The 25,028-nt window shown below is 45.7% G+C and overlaps 1 protein-coding gene across 7 annotated transcripts in view; it reads left to right on the plus strand.

Moving 5' to 3' along the window:
- The window catches only part of LOC129822563 (BCAS3 microtubule associated cell migration factor-like), a 347,331-nt gene that overhangs the window by 58,143 nt on the left and 264,160 nt on the right, over positions 1-25,028 (plus strand). For all 7 annotated transcript variants that reach the window (XR_008754493.1, XM_055880891.1, XM_055880894.1 and 4 more), the window contains exons 14-15: positions 5,015-5,148; positions 10,545-10,815. Coding sequence is in view for 6 of the 7 variants with exons in the window: in XM_055880891.1 (XP_055736866.1) it covers positions 5,015-5,148; positions 10,545-10,815 (405 nt within the window). In the remaining variant the exon portion in view is untranslated. The remainder of the gene's footprint in view (positions 1-5,014; positions 5,149-10,544; positions 10,816-25,028) is intronic.

Below are 25,028 nucleotides of genomic sequence, written 5' to 3' on the forward strand. Positions count from 1 at the left end.
ATCTCACTTCTGCCCCCGCCACGCTTCATGAACTTGACTGCGTGTGGAACACTCCTCCCTCTGTAAGTGAGTCAGCATTACTTGAAAGCGGCAGGTTTCACCTTGTAAAGAAAGAAAGAGTCAACCATCTTAATATTAAGCTAATTGCTGCCTGTTGGCGATGGTTAGTCAGCCATTTTCAATCTATTAATATCTGAGAGAGAGGGAGAGCTGCTCAGCTCACTGGTGGTCTGGCTGGGAAGCAGATAGAAAAACACTCCTCAGTTTCCCTCCACTGTAGATCAAATGAACCATAACTTTTTTTCTCCTTCTCTCTCTCTCTCCCCCTCCATCTCTCCCTCACTCCTTCGCCCCTCGGTTGGATTGTGGATGTGGTTTATGGAGTTAAGAGTGTTGGAGAATCCAGTCCAAGCAAGAGCTGCCGCAGCAGTGTAGCACTCTGGTCTGCTCTACTCTGATCTACTCTGGTCTGCTCTACTCTGATCTGCTCTGGTCTACTCTGGTCTGCTCTACTCTGGTCTACTCTGGTCTGCTCTGCTCTGGTCTGCTCTGCTCTGGTCTGCTCTGCTCTGGTCTGCTCTACTCTGGTCTACTCTGGTCTGGTCTACTCTGGTCTGCTCTACTCTGGTCTGCTCTACTCTGGTCTGCTCTACTCTGGTCTGCTCTACTCTGGTCTGCTCTACTCTGGTCTGCTCTACTCTGGTCTGCTCTACTCTGGTCTGCTCTACTCTGGTCTGCTCTACTCTGGTCTGCTCTACTCTGGTCTGCTCTACTCTGGTCTACTCTGGTCTGCTCTGGTCTACTCTACTCTGGTCTGCTCTACTCTGGTCTGCTCTACTCGGGTCTGGTCTGCTCTACTCTGGTCTGGTCTGCTCTACTCTGGTCTGTTCTGTGGCTCTATGGCATAGTGCTACACTCTATGGGTGCATCTCAAATGGCACCCTATTCCCTATATAGTGCACTATATTTTTATTTTATTCTTGATTTAACCTTTATTTAACCAGGAAAGGACCCATAAGGTTAGAAACCTCTTTTGCCAGGAGGACTTTGCAAGAGGTCGGCAGGAAGTAGTCAGCGGGTACAAACAACACGAACACAATACAATAGCTACATTAAAAACAGTCACAATGGTCAACAATATTATCTTCTATCAGAGCTTTAAAATCAGCAAACAATACCCTCTCCTCCCCTTTTTCCAATTTCGTTCCCTGGGCTCTGGTCAGAGTATTGCACTACGTTGGGTGCCATCTGGAACACAACCCATGCCCCTTCCTGGTACTCAGCACAAATAACGCTCCTTACACGATCACATAATACTGTGAGGAATCGCCAGTGGTGGTAGTGAGAGCCAGGGCTAAGCCAGGGTATGTTCCTCCCTCCACCTTGCCCGTCGGCCTGATGGAATCTGCACTGGTCATTCCAGCGGCCAGTGGTCAGGGAGGGCATAGACAACGTTTCATTTGGAGACACTTTCAGCCAATCCCTCCAACCCTTTTTTTCCTTCATCCCTCCATCCAGCTTTTAGTGTGATTCATAGCCCAGTCACGATGCTAGGCCCTGTGCCACTCACTACAACATGAATAGCAACAGGCTCAGTGAAATAGTTCATAAAAAAAGGAGCCACTTGACTTAAGCTTCAAAAGATCTTACTTTTCGCCTGCATAACATCAACAACTTATTGACCGCATGGCGACCCATTGGGTGAGTATTAGCCTCCCACCCCGCTCCACCCCCTATCCTGGTTATCTTGATGTGGGGCGGTGAGGGAGAGAGAGGTAGAGACAGAAATGGAGGGAGGGCTGTAGGGAGGCTGGCCTCAGGACCCAGTGAGTTCTGGCCGGTCTGGTCTGAGTGTGCAGCTTTGATGTCAGTCTGTCATGCCGGGGCCCACTTTAGTTTTTACTGCACCCCTGTGTGTTTTCCACCGCTATCATAAACACCTTGAAAAACCCAGCACGGACGCAGCCGAGAGACACCGCCACACACTCGTACACACGGGCACACAGTACACACATACAGTACACCGAAAAACCCACACACGGTCATTAACTGACACACCACACGCATCCAGTATTACGCACTTATTCTCACACACATACAGTACACACACACACACTGTACACAGAGAAACGCGCACATCCACACACACTGTCTGGCAGTCTCTCATCACCAGCCCCACAGCCAGCCCTGAAGACAAAGACTCTGTATGATGCATGTTGTGCTCATTTGCTCATAAGTGTATGCGTCTCCTACAGCAAATTCCCAAGTGTCCTCTTAACGTTTTCTAACTACACATGGTTAGAATTCGACATTTCCCCTTTTTCAAAGGTTTTGGAGCCAAGTGTTGTTAATTAGAGAGGGGACTAGTTTTGTTGCGGCACTCCCAAGTGGGAGACCTCATCACTGACTGCCCTCCCTTCGTCTCTCTCCTCATCTGATTTTGTCCAGAAAAAAAAGTCCCAGCCACTTTGGAAATGAAATATCCTTGCACTATTAATGGGATTGAGCAGATGTTTTCTGTTTATACGTTTTGAGACGTGACAAAGGCTACAGCAACACACAACAAGGAGAAGTTTTGGGGCACAGTCCTTCTTTCCAATGAAGAGAGAGAGAGAGCGAAGAGAGAGAGATTATATTTATGTGAATTATTTTATCACCCGCTCGCTCGTTCACTCACAGCCAGGCAGCGGGCCTTCACGCAGACTCACGTCTCACACATGGCAAATTAGAGGTTCTCTCTCCAACCAGTCGGTTTGGGTGTTCCAGGAAAGCAAACCCATTTTCATAAAGAACGTTGTAAATAACACTGATGCCCCAGAGAATGGGGAGGCTGAGGTGTTTATAAATAGGACGTGTCAAACGGAGCTCCGACAGCTTCAGGTTTGCAGCTGCAGCAGGCGGCTCTCACACCGCCGACCAGGAACGCTGCTTTTTCATTTGTGCTTCCCGTGGCCTAACCGACTGACGCCTCTCGGCGAGGGTCTGTATTTCAACAAGGCCACAAAAGCCCCAACCCTGGGCCCTTCCACTCCGGCCGGGTGCCTTTTGGAGTGCAGAGTGTACCATCAGCAAGAAGTCATGTCCTGGTCAGCCTCGCCAAGCCTCATCTGTCGAAGCCCGTGGCGAGCCAGGGAGGGAGGGAGGGAGACGCGCTGGGCGGCTTGGGCCATGGAGTGAGAAGAAGAAAGAAAGGGGGGAGGGAGTAGAGGGTGGCTGGCTAAGGGAGAGGGGAAGCTCCCAGATAAACAGAGCACAGCGCCTTAACTCCTAATCACCCTACGCTTCCGTTTGCAGACTCTATAATTAGAAGGGTCCTTCTTTTCCATGTATTCCCAGTTGACGCAAAGGGTTCTTGTGGCTTGGCACCTCATTTGGGGCGTGGGTTTAGTTTATGGCCAGGGCCCTGAGCTTCCAGCTTTGGTTTGGTCTTCACTTCTGATACAACATGAATAGCTAAACCACCGTCTAATGCCTTGCCTGCTCTAGTTTTCTGTTTTTCTTTTCTTTCCTTCCAATGTCCCCCTCTTTGACTCCTTCTTTTCGACTCCCTCCATCAGTCTTACTCTACGTCCCTTCTTCTACTCACCTCTGTACCTCACCCTGTTACATGGCTGCTGTTGGATAAAGGTGGAAACTGGCTGCATCCTAAATGGCCCCCTATTCACTGGGCCCTAGTCAGTTGGGCACTATATAGGAAATAGGATGCCATTTGGAAAGCAATCTGTGAGGTCTGAAAGCAGTGTCCCGAAGACGTGGATAAAGGCAGCCCTCTGCACCTCTGATTCAGAGGGGTTGGGTTAAATGCGGAAGACACATTTCAGTTGAATACATTCAGTTGGACAACTGACTAGGTATCCCCCTGTCCCTTTCCCCTTCATCTAGCCTACATTCCTTTTTGGTGGTGTCTTTCTTCTTCATCCCTCTTGCATGTGTTGCTGGATTCTTTTCATCTCATGCCATTCCATCCTCCTCTTTTACATTTGACATGCCACCCAATAAAGACTGCCTACTAATTGCCAACTTATTGCAACCTCCACAGAAAAGACCCAGCGAAGGAAAATCACTAGTTATTCTCCTGTCAAATTATGGCTGTGAGGCTCTGGGTTCGGAGGCTTCGACGTAAAAAATTCAGCTCCATTTCTCTGGTCACACACTTTTCAGTTTGAGCTAAAGGGCTGACGTTTTGAGTTATGGCACTTTTATGTTTTTGGTAGAAATATAAAGGCTCTGTGAGGCTCTGTCCTGGGCTGACTGCGATCTGCGTTTAGATCTGGGTTTGTTCTGGTGTGGTTTGTTGAGTGTGTTGTTTACAGTAAAGGCCTATACTTTCAGCAGTTTGACAAACTTCAAATCAAACGGCTAGAAATGAATGGGCCTGTCATCGGAGGTTACACACGAGCTAGGCTGTGGTTGTGTGTTAGGACAAACACACACACACACACCTCCCAGTCCCTAGAACGAAGATATAGTTATAAGGGTATGGTTGCGACTGGAGAACAAATTATAATGTGAGGGATAAGCAAGCGTTTTACGGCAGTGACAAACGATAGCTGGTGTGTTTTTATTGGGTGGTTTGTTTGTGTACCGGCATGGTGGGGCCGATATGTCCCGCTTTGAAGGGATTGTCGAGTTCTGCACGGTTCAAAGGTTTTATTAACAGCTAAATAAGTCTTCCCAGTTTTTTACTGAAATGTCTCTTGTTCTACAGTGAATCAAATAGTTGTTTTTGGTACTGGTTTGTATGCACACAAATTTTAGTCAAAGACTGACATTTGTCATTTCTACAGTACATTTAAACTCTGTACTGGCCAGTACACTACTGGTCTGGATAATATTCTGAAATATTTCATATGGGGTTTGGAGTTGATTTTTATGACTGTTGGAAATTAAACAGTTTTGCCAATATACTAAATCCTCCTGAATAACTCTTGGATATGAAGAATAGGGCTCTGCCAATGGTTATGTATTACGGTGTGTGTGTGTGTGTTAATGTACATGTTGTCTCTGTCTCCAGGTATGCTGCTGGTGACTGCAGACACCCTGGGCCATGACTTCCATGTGTTCCAGGTCCTCACACACCCCTGGGCCTCCAACCAGTCTGCTGTCCACCACCTCTACACACTGCACCGTGGAGAGACTGAGGCCAAGGTAACGCACGTAATATTCATCATACACTCACTGACGCCTACTTATCCCCTGTAAATAATACACATTTTAGTAATTCAGCATTGCGGTGGTTTCTGAACAGGGCCACCCAGAGCTGTTTACTGAGTGCGCTCTGGCCACAGCATCTAAACCAAGCCTTTGATCCTCTGTAGTGTATGTTTGCCTGTGTTGTGTCTAAACACTGTCAGATAGACAACACTGGGCTTCATCAGACTGTACAGCTGAAAGGAAGAGTCGTTTTATGCCTCTGATCAGACACAGTTCTGTAGCATGGCCTCACTGGTTCCAGAAGTACATGGGGGGAAACGGTGTGCATGTGTGTGACCACTACAGCTTCAACGTCATTTCCTCAAGACATTGTTAGGAAGGGTAAAACACTATTAGGCTGGAGGATCTGAGTTGAGTGTTTGTGTGCGTGTGTGTGAGCGGATAAGAACCCAAACAGGGCGGGGTGTGACCCCGGCAGCTCTGTAATTGATGTGAAGGATGATTTAGAAACAAGCAAGGCCTCATTGCCTCTCACTTGACTGCAGCACCAGATTCCTCACAGCTGTGGAATCACAGCCTTCCAGCCAATCAATTAATCAGCGTCCAAAGCAAACACATTTTCAAAAGCTGAAACAATTTGTAAGACAAATAGGGCATGGCGAGTTTCAAACAACATTCACTATGGCTCATTCAATAAAAAAGGCTGCTGCATGTTTTCTTCTTGTCCCTAGCTAACGGTGCTCTCTCTCTCTCTCTCTCTCTCTCTGTCTCTGTCTCTCTCGCTCTGGTGAAAATCTAATATTTTGAGTTGGTAGGGGGAGAGATGACCCCCTTTGACATGACACTTTCTTCCACGGCTAATCACATTGTGAGGCTGTGCAGACCCTCTTTTGAGGAATGGCCACCATTAAAGCTCTCCCTCTGTAGTTGTGGCTGCTGCTGCCGCTGAATGTCAGCTGAGGCCTTGCTTATGGAACACACACACACACAGCCTCAGTGGCGTGTAAGGAGATTTATTTGATCCAAGTCAAGGGACGCAGCATCCTGTATTCTCCCTTTACAGCATGCAGGCCTGTTATATAGAATCACAGTTTATGCAGCACTTCTGGCAATCCAAATTGTAGGTTTAGTCCCATGAGATAAAAGTTACCCTAGTGTTCTCTCCTATCGGGCCATCACTCCAAATTAGAGGATTAAGATTGAATCCTACTACACCGGCTCTGACGCTCGTCGGATTTGGCAGGGCTTGAAAACTATTACGGATTACAAAGGGAAACCCAGACGCGGGTTGCCCAGTGACGCAAGCCTACCAGACGAGCTAAATGCCTTTTATGCTCGCTTCGAGGCAAGCAACACTGAAGCATGCATGAGAGCACCAGCTGTTTTGTGTGATAATGCTCTCGGTAGCCATTTTTTGTCCATTAAAATAACATCTAATTGATCAGCAATACAGTGTAGACATTGTTAACGTTGTAAATTACAATTGTAGCTGGAAACGGAATATATTATTTTTGGAATATCTACATAGGCGTACAGAGTCCCATTATCAGCAACCATCCCTTAAAATGGCCAGAAACAAATAACTTTCTTCTGAAACTCGTCAGTCTTTTCTTGTTCTGAGAAATGAAGGCTATTCCATGAGAGAAATTGCCAAGAAACTAAAAATCTCATACAACGCTGTGTACTATTCCCTTCATAGAACAGCGCAAACTGTCTCTAACCAGAATAGAAAGAGGAGTGGGAGGCCCCGGTGCACAACTGAGCAAGAGGACAAGTACATTAGAGTGTCTAGTTTGAGAAACAGACGCCTCACAAGTCCTCAACTGGCAGCTTCATTAAATAGTACCAGCAAAACACCAGTCTCAACAGTGAAGAGGCGACTCCGGGATGCTGACCTTCTAGGCAGAGTTCCTCTGTCCAGTGTTTGTGTTATTTTGCCCATCTTAATCTTTTCTTTTTATTGGCCAGTCTGAGATATGGCTTTTTCTTTGCAACTCTGCCTAGAAGGCAAGCATCCCAGAGTCACCTCTTCACTGTTGACGTTGAGACTGGTGTTTTGCGGGTTCATTTTCAACATTAACAATGTCTACACTGTATTTCTGATCAATTTGATGTTACTTTAATGGACAACATTTTTTAGATTTTCTTTAAAAAAACAAGGACATTTCTAAGTGACCCCAACCTTTAGAACAGTAGTGTAGGTCCTTGATTGCAGGAAGCTTGGCTTCGGTGATGTACTGGGCCGTACGCACTACCCTCTGTAGTGCCTTACAGTCAGATGCCGAGCAGTTGCCATACCAGGCGGTGATGCAACCCGTCAGGATGCTCTCGATGGTGCAGCTGTAGAACTTTTTAAGGATCTGGGGACCCATGCCAAATCTTTTCAATCTCCTGAGGGGGAAAAGGTTTTGTCGTGCCCTCTTCACGACTGTCTTAGTGTGTTTGGACCTTGGTGTCCGCATCACTATAGATCGTTGGTGATGTGGACACCAAGGAACTTGAAATTCTTGACCCGCTCAACTACAGCCCCGTTGATGTTAATGGGGGCATGCTCGGCCCGCCTTTTCCTGTAGTCCACGATCATCTCCTTTGTCTTGCTCACATTGAGGGAGAGGTTGTTGTCCTGGCACCACACTGCCAGTTCTCTGACCTCCTCCCTTTAGGCTTCTTCTACCCCCAAGTAACAAGACTGCTGAACAATTAATCAAATGGCTACTGGACTATTTACATTGACCCCCCCCCCCCTCCCGAATCTCCATTTGTTTTGTACACTGCTGCTACTCGCTGTTTATTATCTGTACATAGTCACTTCACCCCTTCCTACATGTACAAATTACCTCAAACCTGTACCCCCGCACACTGACTCGGTACCGGTACCCCCTGTATACCGGTACCCCCTATATATATATGATGCTTTTATTTTTTAGTTTATTTGGTAAATATTTTCTTAAATCTTCTTGAGCTGCACTCTTGGTTAAGGGCTTGTAAGTAAGCATTTCACGGTAAGGTCTACACCTGTTGTATTCGGCGCATGTGACAAATAAAGTTTGATTTGCTCAGTGGAGTTTGTAGGCTAAACTATTTAATATGTACTTATATTGGTTTGTAAGATACTTGTATTTCTGTTGGTATTTTTGCCCCATTTAGTCTATGGATATTTCTTCTCTTATTAATGTACTCTCATATGTTTAGCAGCCGTTCCAGGGCAAAAAGTCTATTTTTAGTTGGCATCTTGTGGTGTCCTATTTACTTTAGCAGAACTAATATTTATCTGTGGAGAGCTTGGACCCTAGCTGCCTGTCCCGCTAGTGTCATGTTTGGACCAGAGCACTGATCTAGGCTTTGCTTCGACCTTGTGTGCGCACGCTCCTCCACGGACACACACAGGATTGTAATGGGCTGGTTAATGTGTGACTTATAACGGCAGGTCCTGCTGCCTGGCTGTGTGTTACTAGCTTTGATCCTGCTGTTGTAAACACTGTAGAGACTACAACAGAGCGAGAGAGCAGGCTGTAGGGCACAGAGGTTATCTCCTACACAGCATACAATGCCGGAAGTGCAAATGGTGATGTAGCAAGGTGGGTGGACAACTCTTATCTAGCTGGACTGACTGGCTGGGCTCGCTCCGACTCACCACACTGACACACACACACACACACACACACACACACACACACACACACACACACACACTGACACACACACACACACACACACACTGACACACACACACACACACACTGACACACACTGACACACACTGACACACACACACACTGACACACACTGACACACACACACACACACACACACACACACACACTGACACACACACACACACACACACACACTGACACACACACACACACACACACTGACACACACACACACTGACACACACTGACACACACACACACTGACACACACACACACTGACAAACACTGACACACACACACACTGACACACACACACACACACACACACACACACTGATTCACTGACACAGTCAACCCAGGTAAACAGGCATGGCTCTGATAGCGACAGAAGGGTTTCTCAGTAATAGGGCCCTAGGTGGTTTGAAACCAGTTTAAAAGGGAGTACACTCAGTGACCAGGCAGGTGAGGGTGTTTTGTATGGTCAGTCTTTTTCTTGCTCTGTGTGTCTGTTTTTGTTTTTAGTTTTCCATTGTTTTTTGTACCTTTTCCCTTTCATTTTGGTCTGTTTTCCTTTTACTCTGTCTCTGTCTCTCAGGATTCCTGTCATTCCATTGTAGTTCCTGCTAAGTGACAGTAACTCAAACTTATCAGTGTTACTGATAGAGACCGAGACACTTTGAACACTTCTATGTCTGTCTGTGTGTGACATCTCTACTGTCTCCTCTACCACAACATGTCTGCTCATCTCACCCATACACACTTCTGTTCTGAATGTTCTGGGTCAGATCACAGTCTGATTAAGTAAGAGACTTCACCCAACTTCTGCTGTTGTTGGAGAGTTTGTATCCTACAAAATATGGGGAGAGGACAATGTTATCCTGATCAAGAATGTACCCCCTCCCCATATTGACTTTAATCACGGCTAGGCAGAGCTCAGCTGAAACTACCCCCTATCCTTGTCTGTGCATAGAAACTGGTATGTGTTTGGTATGTGAAGGATGCCCCATTAACTGTCATTGCTGAGGACAATTACCCAGCCAACCTGTGCCATGGCCACAGATGAAACACACAGACACAGGTAGACAGATCTCACAGTGGAAAAGATAAACCTCTCTTTTTCTGAGGATGAATACTGTTGACTCTCTTTTACACTTTATTTTCTGTCTGTCCGTCCCTCTCGCCACGTCTGTCTTTATCTCTCTCTGTCTTTATCTCGCTCTGTCTTTATCTCTCTCGGTCTTTATCTCTCTCAGTCTCTCTCTCTCTGTCTCTCTCTGTCTCTCTCTGTCTCTCTCTGTCTCTGTCTGTCTCTCTCTCTGTCTCTCTCGTGTCTGACATAGTTGTGTAGATGTGATCTGTTGGAGTGTGTCCTCTGTGAGCTGACTGTGTGTGTAGCTCTTGAGGCCACAGGAGAGAAATACCTTAATTGTCTTCTGCAGACAGACTGTTGGGGTGTCTTTACCAAAGACTTAAAAATACATTCCCACCAAACCCTCAACAACCCTCCAGATACCTCCTTTCAAATGGTCATCTTATATTCTCTATTCAGTGGTCAGTTCAACATCTATTTGAGAATGTTAAGAGGAACATTGGTTTGGTTTTGCTGTAAGGTCAACTGCCTTACTACTTATACGCTGTGTTACTGTCAACGTATGACAAGCTGATCAGCTTCTTCTCTCTTTATTTATCTCTCTCTGCCTGTCTGTGTCTCTCTGTTTGTGCCCCTTCCCCAGGTCCAGGACATCTGTTTCAGCCAGGACAGTCGCTGGGTGGTGATCAGCACACTGCGTGGCACCTCCCACGTCTTTCCCATCAACCCCTACGGTGGTGCGCCTTGCGCCCGCACTCACATGTCCCCCCGCGTGGTCAACCGCATGTCCCGCTTCCAGAAGAGTGCAGGGCTGGAGGAGATAGAGAATGAACTGAACAGCAAGCAGGCTGGAGGAGGGAGATGCAGCCCCATCCCTGGGCTCTCCAGCAGCCCATCGGGGTCCCCACTACACGGTAAGGATAGAGGACACACACTCGTGCATACAGATGCACAGGCACCAAGCACAGAACTAATCCTCTTACTATTGCGCAGTACATAAAACCCCACAATACGCAGCATGTGTTGTGACATGGCTATAGCTGATATGGTGGTTGTGGCAGCACACAGCTCTTCAGACAGCAGCGGCTCCAGTTCCAGTAAGTGACAACAACCGCTGACTGGCTGTCACCTGAGTAGACCTTGTTCTGCTGGGGACTATGACCCGTATGTTACAGCCTTGGTCCTGTTGGTCAAATACCCCTAAAGCCGCCTGGCCTGGCTGGCACACACACACACTATACACACTACCACCGACGCGTGGGCACACACACCCACTCATACACAAACAAACACCTGTTGACATATACTCATCAGCAAGTTCACAGAGAAAAATCACAGTTCAGGGTCGAGGCTGTTTGCAGATCTTCTCAGTTTGCCCTCCCTCCCTGCCTCTCACTGTCAGGGCATCAGTCGTCCATCTCTTTCCCACTCTCTGCAGCCGTGGCGCCCTGACTTCCCCTCTCGCTTCCTTGCCTATTGTTAGCCCCAGACCCCCACCCACTACTCAGTTTGTGTGACTTCTCTCCCCCAGGCTCTGTATTAATGACCACTGTCAGATCACTTCCCCAACAATTAAAACAATGTCAGAAGGACGTTCAAGCCAAGCCAGAGTGACGTCAAGCCCAGGGAATGTACTGCCGCCGCGGCTTGTCTCGTTCTGGATCTAGAGAGAAAAAGTGGAGAGAAGGAAATGGAAAGGGAGGGAGGAGAAAGAGGAGTGAAAGAGGGAGAAATAAATAATGAAAGAGAAGGGGGAAAAAACATGGAGGGAGAGCGAAAGAGTTCAGCTTTTGTAGCGGCAGTGAATGGAGGGAGAGGGGAGCAAGAGACTCATAAATCACACTCCATTTTCAAAGGAGGGCATTAGAGCCACCTGTCAACAATTAGTCTCTTCACTGATACGTGTGTGTGTGTGTGTGTGTGTGTGTGTGTGTGTGTGTGTGTGTGTGTGTGTGTGTGTGTGTGTGTGTGTGTGTGTGTGTGTGTGTGTGTGTGTGTGTAGGCCCCCAGGGATGGCAGACGGCTATATAAATGTTACAGCGTAAAGAAAGACTAAAATACCACTGTCTGAGGCAATAGGTTTTACGTTTTCAGGACTTTGATATTTACAGCGTATCTGTTTCTTTTTATTAGGGAGTCTGTGATAAAGTTAGCCAGGAATCTGGGGGCTGGGTTTTGGCGATGTCATTCTCTGCGTGGTTTTGGAGATGGTGTGTGAGTTTGTAGGGGGAGAGTCTAAATCTTCAACTACGACACACACACAGTGGCCAGTTTAACATGTAAATCTTGGTGGGACAAACTCCCCCAATTTTTTTTTTACGCATGCCAGCAAAGCCACTACTCAACACTAAACAATACATTAGTTGCACTATAACGGTGACAAACGGTCCCCGCAAACTGTTACGGCCTACATAAAGATGTCCCAACAGCAGAGCTTTCTTTTCAGCACCATAGATTGAATCCTTACCACCGCTACACCTGGCTATTAGCGGAGCCTTGTCTGGCAGTGAAGCAGTTCATACAGCCTCAATTACTGCCGTCAAAAAAACATAGCTGATATGGCTGACTTGCTTAAACAAATGTGGTTCCTACTGACAATTTAGATGTACAATTTCGATTAAGACATTAATGAATGAGCTAGGAATGATGTAGTCAATATGACTGTTCAGCACTTTTGAAATGTACAACCACAGAATTCAGAACATGGGCAGTTCTTACAGTATTCTCCCTGTACACCAAGTCAGAACCGTAGGATAAATAAGGGGGCATACAAGCAGACAATGAAATCTCTTAAAATATTTTATAATTACGTTTCTCTAAAACAGGCTATAGGCTACATGTGCACCGCCAAGTCGGAACATTAGGCTTTAGGAGTGGGAAAGGGACTAAATTATTAGGGTGAAGCACATGGGCTACTAACAGCTTACTACACAACATACACTTAGAATTACTTTCTCAGCTACAGTATTGTCACGAGAATTATGTTCTCAATGTTCATAACCCAATTCAATTAAACTACTCAGTCTGCAACCCAGAATCTGTAAGATACTGGTTGAACGAAACAGACGGAGGCCCAGCTACGATAGTCAGAAAATTTATTTACAAGAGCGCTAGTTCGTTGTACAAAACCATTCATTTTATGCTAGCTCCTTACGCACATACTTTTGCACACAAACAAAATTCATACGCACATACATTTGCACACAAACAGTAGGTATCCTACGCACATACTGTATCAATACCCAGCCGATAAAGATTAGGGACCGTGAGAAGCACTCCCTGTCCTCCCTCAAATCTCTGTGGCACCTAGCCAAGGTCGGCACCGAATCTTGCTCAGACAGTCTGTGTTTAAGATACTATAGAGACATATTGTACAGATATATTGTTTTCTGACTAAAACTACACACATCATTTATTATAATTTTACTGAGTAAGACTACACACATCATTAATAATAATTTGATGATTCTAATGTAGTTCATTGAGGATTCTAATCAATTACATACAATTATATAGTTTCGGGGTGGAATATTCTAATCATTCATTTAACTTCTTATGGCTGCAGGGGCAGTATTGAGTAGCTTGGATGAAAGGTGCACAGAGGTGCCCAGAGTAAACGGCCTGCTCCTCAGTCATAGTTGCTAATATATGCATATTATTATTACTAGTATTGGATAGAAAACACTCTGAAGTTTCTAAAACTGTTTGAATTATGTCTGTGAGTATAACAGAACTCATATGGCAGGCAAAAACCTGAGAAGAAATCCAACCAGGAAGTGAGAAATCTGAGGTTGGTCGATTTTTACTCATCGCCTATTGAAAACACTGTAGGATATGGATCTGTTTGCACTTCCTATGGCTTCCACTAGATGTCAACAGTCTGTTGAACGTTGAATGAAGCTTCTACTGTGATGTTGAGCCGGATGGGAGCTGTTTGAGTCAGTGGTCTGTTAGAGAGCCAGGTCCTGGTCACGCGCATTCCACATGATATCGACTTGCGTTCCATTACTTCTATAGACACAAAGGAATTCTCCGGTTGGAACGTTATTGAATATTTATGATAACATCCTAAAGATTGATTCTATACTTAGTTTGACAAGTTTATTCGACCTGTAATATAACTTTTTGAAGTTTTCGTCCGACGTTCGCCAGTACCTTTATAATGCTTTTTATGAGTTTTGTTGACTGCACAATTTGGCGGGTAACTGTATGGCTTACTTTTGTGGCTGAACGCTGTTTTCAGATTATTGAATATTGTGCTTTTGCCGTAAAGATTTTTGAAATCTGACACAGTTGTTGCATTACGAACAAGTGTATCTTTAATTCTATGTAAAACATGTATCTTTCGTCAAAGTTTATGATGAGTATTTATGTTTTTTGACGTGGCTCTGCAATTTCTCCTGATATTTTGGAGGCATTTCTGAACATGGCGCCAATGTAAACTGAGGTTTTTGGATATAAATATGAACTTAATCGAACAAAACATATATGTATTGTGTAACATGAAGTCCTATGAGTGTCATCTGATGAAGATCATCAAAGGTTAGTGATTAATTGTATCTCTATTTCTGCTTTTTGTGACTCCTGTCTTTGGCTGGAAAAATAGCTGTGTTTTTCTGTGATTTTGCGGTGACCTAACATAATCATTTGTGGTGCTTTCGCTGTAAAGCCTATTTGAAATCGGACACTTTGGTGGGATTAACAACAAGATTACCTTTTAAAATGGTATAAGATACATGTGTGTTTGAGGAATTTTAATTATGAGATTTCTGTTTAAATTTGGCGCCCTGCACTTTCACTGGCTGTTGTCATATCATCCCGTTAACGGGATTGCAGCCATAAGAAGTTTTAAACATATAAATTCCATCAAGTATACATATCTCCCTGGCAAAATCCATAATTTTTGCAGCAGCATACAATACATTTTTGGACCTTGTTGTGCTGTCGTTACTTGAACAGGAAGGAGGCGTGGCAGTCCTTCGTGGGCAAATTTTATTATCAAACTTTGTCATCAAAGTCTGGCATTCTCTGGATTAATGGTGCTTTCAAGACAACTGTGAACTCTGGGAAAAAAAAAACAAGGTTGAATCATGACATCAGTGATCTTCAGGTCGGAGTTCTAGAAAGAGGCCTGAGTTCCCGACTTGGAATTACGAGTTGGATGACCGTTCAAAACTTATTTTCAGCAGTCCGAGCTCGTTTTTTTTATGTTCCTAGTTGTCTTGAACTCATTGAAGTCTGAGATTTCCGAGTTCCAGTTGTTTTGAACGCGGCAGAAGTCATGCTGGATTAACAGCATGGCCAATGTAGTCAATCATTTCTGGCCCATGGTGTTGAATGTTTATCCTTTTAAGCTTGGAATAGAGTCCCTTAAACCCAGATTTGGAACACACACCCACTCCACTGAATAGCAGTCTGGTGATTGCTTTGTAGTGCTTGCAGTTAGCCACTGATTCCTTCCGATTTCCAACTAGTTGTGTCATGTTTATATCCAATGGCCGATGAGCACCGATACGTTATCTGTAATTTCTCTTCATATGACAAGGATTGAAAAGGATTTGCCAGTACATTGTTGACTTGATTCATGATGACTGCTTTCTAGCTAAGATTTTGAAAGTACGATGTTGACATGATCAGTCCAATCAAGGCTACGGTAGATATAACGTGATTTGACGTCACTTTATCTGTGGCCAATGACCTTGAGCCTTCTTGGATGGGCATTTCTAATGTAACTCTATGGCAGCACCCAAGGGGCTTGAATTTGAGCTCTCACCGTATATTTTGCGGTGGCGTAGTGTCCTCGTGAGTGACAAAATACTCAGCCAATCACGAGGCAACTAGAGAACATTACCAACCGCTACGCTCCGTGTTTTCCTCAGGCTGCCCCACCACCACAGAAAGCACTGAGCGAGGCTGAAACACCAACATTTTGGAGCTGCCTTACTCAAGAAAGCAAAAAAGAGACCATGTTTGTATGTGGCTTTATTAACTCAAAGATTTTTTTACATTGTTTTCAAACTAATATGTGACATGTATTAATGCCAACATGCCAAACATGCAAAGCCAAATTCTTAAAATACAAAAAAACAGTATTCACTTGACTCCATGTTAACCCCACAGAACAAAGTTATACAAGCAGAAACTGCATTTAAACAATTAACTTTAAACATTTTTTTTTTTTTTGTTATTTTGCCAAACAGGTTGGGCTTAAAACAGGTGGTTTTCAGCCCAAACTGCCCTGAGTGACCGGTCGCCACTGGACCCACACACTCCCTGATGTGTCACGTTGGTTCAGTTAATGTTTCTTATAGGCAGGCAACCCAATTATGATTTTTTTTTCACTAATTGGTCTTTTTACCAATCAGATTACCTCTGAAAAATATCTGATGTGAAAAGATCTGATGTGATTGGTCAAAAGACCAACTAGTGGAAAAAAGATCAGAATTGGACTGCCTGTGTACACACAGCCATAGAGGAGAAAAATTGTGTGTCCAGTATGACATTGTTCAACACGTCTTCTTTCGGTAAATTGTTGACAGGATTCTCACCCTGAGAACTGACTATTCTCTAGGTCAGGGATCATCAACTAGATTCAGCCACGGGCCAATTCTTTCTTGAGCGGATGGTCAGGGGGCCAGAACATATATTTTTATTTTCTTTAGACTCCAAATTGACCGCAAGAAGCCTAAACAGATAATATTTGACTAAAACATAATCATTTCAAACCTTGATTACATGTGGGTACATTGTCTTGTGTAGGGTGCTGTCTTTCGGATGGGACATTAAAGTGGGTGTCCTGACACTCTGTGGTCATTCAAAATTACATGCCTCTTATTGTAACAGTAGGGGTGTTCACCCCGGTGTCCTGGCTAAATTCCCAACCTGGCCACATTACGTCATGGCCGCCTGATCATCCCCCTCATTCCTAATTGGCATATATGACTCCTCACCTCTCCACCTGATGGGTGATGAGAGTTGTCACAAAAAAAGGTTGCCGCGCATCACTGAGATGGGTGCATCTCATTGATAGTGAGTTTCCTCCTACTATGTAAAGAGCTTTGAGTACCTCAGTTGGTAGAAAAGTGCTATATAAATCCATTCCATTATTATCAATTATTATTCATTTATTATTATTTGTATACGATCACATATGTCTCTCTATTATAAGTGGAATACTTCGGAACAGATTTCCAAAATGTGAATCACCTAGAGCTGATTTCCTGGTGTGTTTACAGTCTTTTATGCCCAACAATAACAATTCAACAAGCAAGCAAAATATATAAATTTTTTTGCTCAGAAAACATGGGGGGACAAATAAAACCACCCAGGGGCCAAATTCGACCCACCAGTTGGGGAACTCTGCTCTAGGTGTTAATGTAGCCGGTACTATTCTTGTTCTGAGAAATGAATTCCATGCGAGAAATTAACAAGAAACTGAAGATCCCATAAAACGCTGTTGAACAGCGCAAACTGTCTCTAACCAGAATAGAAAGAGGAGTGGGAGGCCCCGGTGCACAACTGAGCAAGAGGACAAATACATTAGTTTGAGAAACTGTCACGATCGTGTGGAGGATTGACGGACCAAAACGCAGCTTTAGGAAAATAAGCCATCTCCTTTTTATTGATGAAGAAGGCAAACGAAACAAACACACTTACGAACTAAACAAAACAAGAAAACGATCGTGAAGCTAAATAACGATGTGCACACACAGGCTACAAACGTATCACATAGACAACTACTCACAACAAATGAAAGCCTATGGCTACCCTAAATAAGGCTCCCAATCAGAGACAACCGAAATCAGCTGTCTCTAATTGGGAACTCATTCAGGTAACCATAGACTCTCCTAGACAACTAAACATACATAGACAACGCTAGACACATGTACTCAACACAAACCCATATACTACACCCAACAACCCCTTTACCATAGAATCACCCAAAACCAACAAAACACAAACATTCCCCATGTCACACCCTGACCTAACTAAAATAATAAAGAAAACAAAGAATACTAAGGCCAGGGCGTGACATAACCCCCCCCTTAAGGTGCGAACTCCGGGCGCACCATTACACAGTCTAGGGGAGGGTCTGGGTGGGCTTCCATCCATGGTGGCGGCTCCGGCTCTGGTTGTGGTCCCCACGTCACCACAGTCCCTAACCACCTCCTTAGCTTCCTCCAAATGACCCCCCTCCACATTAACCCCACTGCATTAAGGGGCAGCTCCGGACTAAGGGGCAGCTCCGGACTAAGGGGCAGCTCCGGACTAAGGGGCAGCTCCGGACTAAGGGGCAGCTCCGGACTAAGGGGCAGCTCCGGACTAAGGGGCAGCTCCGGACTAAGGGGCAGCTCCGGACTAAGGGGCAGCTCCGGACTAAGGGGCAGCTCCGGACTAAGGGGCAGCTCCGGACTAAGGGGCAGCTCCGGACTAAGGGGCAGCTCCGGACTAAGGGGCAGTACCAGGGTAAGGGGCAGTACCAGGGTAAGGGGCAGTACCAGGGTAAGGGGCAGTACCAGGGTAAGGGGCAGTACCAGGGTCAGGGGCAGTACCAGGGTAAGGGACAGCACCAGGATAAGGGGCAGCACCAGGATAAGGGGCATCTCCGGACTGAGGAACGGCAGCTCCGGACTGAGGGACTGCAGCTCCGGACCGAGGGACGGCCCATGGCTGGCTGACGGATCTGGCTGCTCCTGGCTAGCTGACGGATCTGGCTGCTCATGGCTAGCTGACGGATCTGGCTGCTCATGGCTAGCTGACGGATCTGGCTGCTCATGGCTAGCTGACGGATCTGGCTGCTCATGGCTAGCTGACGGATCTGGCTGCTCATGGCTGGCTGACGGATCTGGCTGCTCATGGCTGGCTGACGGATCTGGCTGCTCATGGCTGGCTGACGGATCTGGCTGCTCATGGCTGGCTGACGGATCTGGCTGCTCATGGCTGGCTGACGGATCTGGCTGCTCATGGCTGGCTGACGGATCTGGCTGCTCATGGCTGGCTGACGGATCTGGCTGCTCATGGCTGGCTGACGGATCTGGCTGCTCATGGCTGGCTGACTGATCTGGCTGCTCATGGCTGGCTGGCGGCTCTGGCAGATCCTGTCTGATTGGCGGCTCTGGCAGATCCTGTCTGATTGGCGGCTCTGGCAGATCCTGTCTGGTTGGCGGCTCTGGCAGATCCTGTCTGGTTGGCGGCTCTGGCAGATCCTGTCTGGTTGGCGGCTCTGGCAGATCCTGTCTGGTTGGCGGCTCTGGCAGATCCTGTCTGGTTGGCGGCTCTGGCAGATCCTGTCTGGTTGGCGGCTCTGGCAGATCCTGTCTGGTTGGCGGCTCCTGTCTGACGGACGGCTCTAGCGGCTCCTGTCTGGCTGGCGGCTCTAGCGGCTCCTGTCTGGCGGGCGGCTCAGTAGGCTCATGGCAGACGGGCGGCTCAGTAGGCTCATGGCAGACGGGCGGCTTTGCAGGCTCATGGCAGACGGATGGCTCAGATGGCGCTGGGGAGACGGATGGCTCAGATGGCGCTGGGGAGACGGATGGCTCAGATGGCGCTTGGCAGACGGGCAGTTCAGGCATTGCTGTGCAGACGGCAGACTCCTGCCGGCTGAGGCGCACTGTAGGCCTGGTGCGTGGTGCCGGGACTGGTGGCATCGGGCTGGGGACACGCATCTCAGGGCTAGTGCGGGGAGCAGCAACAGGACGCACAGGACTCTGGGGACACACAGGAGGCTTGGTGCGTGGTTTAGGCACTGGTGGTAAAGGGCTGGAGACACGCACCATATGGCTAGTGCGTGGAGGAGGCACTGGTGGTACTGGGTTGGGGCGGGGAGGTGGCGCCGGAAATACCGGACCGTGCAGGCGTACTGGCTCCCTTGAGCGCCGAGCCTGCCCAACCTTACCTGGTTGTATGCTCCCCGTCGCCTGACCAGTGCGGGGAGGTGGAATAACCCGCACCGGCCTATGTAGGCGAACCGGGGACACCATGCGTAAGGCTGGTGCCATGTACGCCGGCCCGAGGAGACGCACTGGTGACCAGATGCGTTGGGCCGGCTTCATGACATACGGCTCAACGCTCAGTCTAGCCCGGCCGATACGTGGAGCTGAAATGTACCGAACCGGGCTATGCACGCGTACAGGAGACACCGTGCGCTCTACTGCGTAACACGGTGTCTGCCCGTACTCTCGCTCTCCACGGTAAGTACAGGGAGTAGGCGCAGGTTTCCTACCTGACTTCGCCACACTCCCTTTAAGGCCCCCCCCCAAGAAATTTTTGGGTTGTACTCACGGGCTTCCAGCCTTGCCTCCGTGCTGCCTCCTCATATCGCCTCCTCTCGGCTTTAGCTGCCTCCAGCTCTTCACGAGGAAGGCGATATTCTCCCGGTTGTGCCCACGGCCCCTTACCATCCAGTATCTCCTCCCATGTCCACGAATCCTGTGTAGGTGGGTCCTGTTGCCGCTTTCCATGCCGCTTGGTCCTGTATTGGTGAGTAGTTCTGTCACGATCGTGTGGAGGATTGACGGACCAAAACGCAGCTTTAGGAAAATAAGCCATCTCCTTTTTATTAACGAAGAAGGCAAACGAAACAAAAACACTTAAACACTAAACAAAACAAGAAAACGATCGCGAAGCTAAACAACGATGTGCACACACTGGCTACAAACGTATCACATAGACAACTACTCACCACAAATGAAAGCCTATGGCTACCCTAAATAAGGCTCCCAATCAGAGACAACCGAAATCAGCTGTCTCTAATTGGGAACTCATTCAGGTAACCATAGACTCTCCTAGACAACTAAACATACATAGACAACGCTAGACACATGTACTCAACACAAACCCATATACTACACCCAACAACCCCTTTACCATAGAATCACCCAAAACCAACAAAACACAAACATTCCCCATGTCACACCCTGACCTAACTAAAATAATAAAGAAAACAAAGAATACTAAGGCCAGGGCGTGACAGAAACAGACGCCTCACAAGTCCTCAACTGGCAGCTTCATTAAATAGTACCCACAAAACACCAGTCTCAACGTCAACAGTGAAGAGGCGACTCCGGGATGCTTGCCTTCTAGGCAGAGTTGCAAAGAAAAACCCATGTCAGACTGGCCAATAAAAAGAAAAGATTAAGATGGGCAAAAGAACACAAACACTGGACAGAGGAACTCTGCCTAGAAGGCCAGCATCCCGAAGTCGCCTCTTCACTGTTGAGACTGGTGTTTTGCTGGTACTATTTAATGAAGCTGCCAGTTGAGGACTTGTGAGTCGTCTGTTTCTCAATCTAGACACACTAATGTACTTGTCCTCTTGCTCAGTTGTGCACTGGGGCCGCTCACTCCTCTTTCTATTCTGGTTAGTGCCAGTTTGCACTGTTCTGTGAAGGGAGTAGTATACAGTCTTGGCCTAAAGTTTTAGGAATGACACAAATATACATTTTCACAAAGTCTGCTGCCTCAGTTTGTATGATGGCAATTTGCATATACTCCAGAATGTTATGAAGAGTGATCAGATGAATTACAATTAATTGCACTGTCCCTCTTTGCCATGCAAAGGAACTGAATCCCCCCAAAACATTTCCACTGCATTTCAGCCCTGCCACAAAAGAACCAGCTGACATCATGTCAGTGAATGTCTCGTTACCACAGGTGTGAGTGTTGACGAGGACAAGGCTGGAGATCACTCTGTCATGCTGATTGAGTTCGAATAAGCTTCAAAAGGAGAGTGGTGCTTGGAATCATTGTTCTTCCTCTGTCAACCATGGTTACTTGCAAGGAAACACGTGCCGTCATAATTGCTTTGCACAAAAGGGCTTCACAGGCAAGAATATTGCTGCCAGAAAGATTGCACCTAAATCAACAATTTATCGGATCATCAAGAACTTCAAGGAGAGTGGTTCAATTGTTGTGAAGAAGGCTTCAGGGTGCCCAAGAAAGTCCAGCAAGCGCCAGGACCGTCTCCTAAAGTTGATTCAGCTGCGGGATCGGGCACCATCAGTACAGAGCTTTCGCAGGAATGGCAGCAGGCAGGTGTGAGTGCATCTGCACGCACAGTGAGGCGAAGACTTTTGGAGGATGGCCTGGTGTCAAGAAGGGCAGCAAAGAAGCCACTTCTCTCCAGGAAAAACATCAGGGACAGACTGATATTCTGCAAAATGTACAGGGATTGGACTGCTGAGGACTGGGGTAAAGTCATTTTCTCTGATGAATCCCCTTTCCGATTGTTTGGGGCATCCGGAAAAAAGCTTGTCCGAAGAAGACAAGGTGAGCGCTACCATCAGTCCTGTGTCATGCCAACAGTAAAGCATCCTGAGACCATTCATGTGTGGGGTTTCTTCTCAGCCAAGGGAGTGGGCTCACTCACAATTTTGCCTAAGAATACAGCCATGAATAAAGAAGAATGGCACATCCTCCGAGAGCAGCTTCTCCCAACCATCCAGGAACAGTTTGGTGACGAACAATGCCTTTTCCAGCATGATGGAGCACCTTGCCATAAGGCAAAAGTGATAACTAAGTGGCTCGATGAACAAAACATCAATATTTTGGGTCCATAGCCAGGAAACTCCCCAGACCTTAATCCCATTGAGAACTTGTGGTCAATCCTCAAGAGGCGGGTGGACAAACAAAAACCCACAAATTCTGACAAACTCCAAGCATTGATTATGCAACAATGGACTGCCATCAGTCAGGATTTGGCCCAGAAGTTAATTGACAGCATGCCAGGGCGGATTGCAGAGGTCTTGAAAAAGAAGTGTCAATACTGCAAATATTGACTCTTTGCATCAACTTCATGTAATTGTCAATAAAAGCCTTTGACACTTATGGAATGCTTGTAATTATACTTCAGTATTCCATAGTAACATCTGACAAAAATATCTAAAGACACTGAAGCAGCAAACTTTGAAAATTTATATTTGTGTCATTCTCAACTTTTGGCCACGACTTTACAGTGTTGAACAATATCTTAATTTCCTTGGCAATTTCTCGCATGGAATAGCCTTAATTTCTCAGAACAAGAATAGACGGACGAGTTTCAGAAGAATGTTCTTAGTTTCTGGACATTTTGAGCCTTTAATCGTACCCACAAATGCTGATGCTCCAGATACTCAAGTAGTCTAAAGAAGGCCAGTTTTATTGCTTCTTTAATCAGAACAACAGTTTTCAGCTGTGCTAACATAATTGCAAAAGGGTTTTCTAATGATCAATTAGCCTTTTAAAATGATAAACTTGGATTAGGTAACATAACGTGCCATTGGAACACAGGAGTGATGTTTGCTAATAATGGGCCTCGCCCATGTAGATACTCCATTAAAAGTATTTTTCCAGCTACAATAGTCATTTACAACATCAACAATGTCTACACTGTATTTCTGATCATTTTTATATTATTTTAAATGGACAAAAAATTAGCTTTTCTTTCAAAATCCAAGGACATTTCTAAGTGACCCCAAACATTTGAACGGTGGTGTTGGTTTTTATAAATTGTTGCTAATTTATTAAAAAAGTATAAATATACAGTACCAGTCAAATGTTTGGACACTCCTACTCATTCAAGAGTTTTTCTCTTTTTTACTATTTTCTACGTAGTAGAATAATAGTGAAGACATCAAACTATGAAATAACACATATGGAATCATGTAGTAACCAAAAAAGTGTTAAATCAAAATATATTTTAGATTCTTCAAAGTAGCCACCCTCTGCCTTGATGACAGCTTTGCACGCTTTTGGCATTCTCTCAACCAGCTTCACCTGGAATGCTTTTCCAGAAGTCTTGAACGAGTTCCCACATATATGCTGAGCACTTGTTGGCTGCTTTTCCTTCACTCTGTGGTCCAACTCATCCCAAACCATCACAATTGGTTTGAGGTCAAGTGATTGTGGAGGCCAGGTCGTCTGATGCAGCACTCCATCACTCTCCTTCTTGGTCAAATAGCCCTTACACAGCCTGGAGGTGTGTTTTGGGTCATTGTTCTGTTGAAAAACAAATGATAGTCCCACTAAGTGCAAACCAGATGTGATGGCGTATTGCTGCAGAATGCTGTGGTAGCCATACTGATTAAGTGTGTCTTGAATTTTAAATAAATCACAGACAGTGTCACCAGCAAAGCACCTTCACACCTCATCCTCCATGCTTCTCAGTGGGAACCACACATGTGGAGATCATAATTTTACTTCACTGCGTCTCAAAAAGACATGGCGGTTGGAACCAAAAATCTTACATTTGGACTCATCAGACCAAAGGATATATTTCCACCAATCTAATGTCCATTGCTCGTGTTTCTTGGCCCAAGCAAGTTTCTTCTTCTTATTGGTGTCCTTTAGTGGTGGTTTCTCTGCAGAAATTCGACCATAAAGGCCTGATTCACGCAGTCTCCTCTGAACAGTTGATGTTGAGATGTTTCTGTTAGTTGATCTCTGTGATGCATTTATTTGGGCTGCAATTTCTGAGGCTAGTATGAACTTATCCTCTGCAGCAGAGGTAACTCTGGGTCTTCCTTTCCTGTGGCGGTCCTCATGAGAGCCAGTTACATCATAGAGCTTGATGGTTTTTGTGACTGCACTTGAAGAAACTTTCAAAGTTCTTGAAATGTTCTGTGTTGACTGACCTTCATGTCTTAAAGTAATGATGGACTGTCGTTTCTCTTTGCTTATTTGAGCTGTTCTTGCCATAATATGGACTTGGTCTTTTACCAAATAGGGCTATTTTCTGTATACCACCCCTACCTTGTCACAACACAACTGATTGTCTGAAACACATTAAGAAGGAAAGAAATTCCACAAATTAACTTTTAACAAGGCACACCTGTTCATTGAAATGCATTCCAGGTGACATCCTCATGAAGCTGATTGAGAGAATGCCAAGAGTGTGCAAAGCTGTGTTATTTAATAGTTTTGATGTCATCACTTTTATTCTACAATGTAGAAATATAGAAAAACCCTGGAATGAGTAGGTGTGTCCAAACTTTTGACTGGTACTGTATATTATATTTTTCATAAATTAGCAACAATTTATAAAAATCTGTTTTTGCTTTGCCCTTGAGTTATTGTGTATAGATTTATGTATTTAATTTTTATTCCATTTTAGAATAAGGCTGTAACGTAACAAAATGTGGAAAAAGTCAAG

The sequence above is a fragment of the Salvelinus fontinalis genome, chromosome 24, assembly GCF_029448725.1.
Source record: "Salvelinus fontinalis isolate EN_2023a chromosome 24, ASM2944872v1, whole genome shotgun sequence".
Lineage (NCBI taxonomy): Eukaryota > Metazoa > Chordata > Actinopteri > Salmoniformes > Salmonidae > Salvelinus > Salvelinus fontinalis.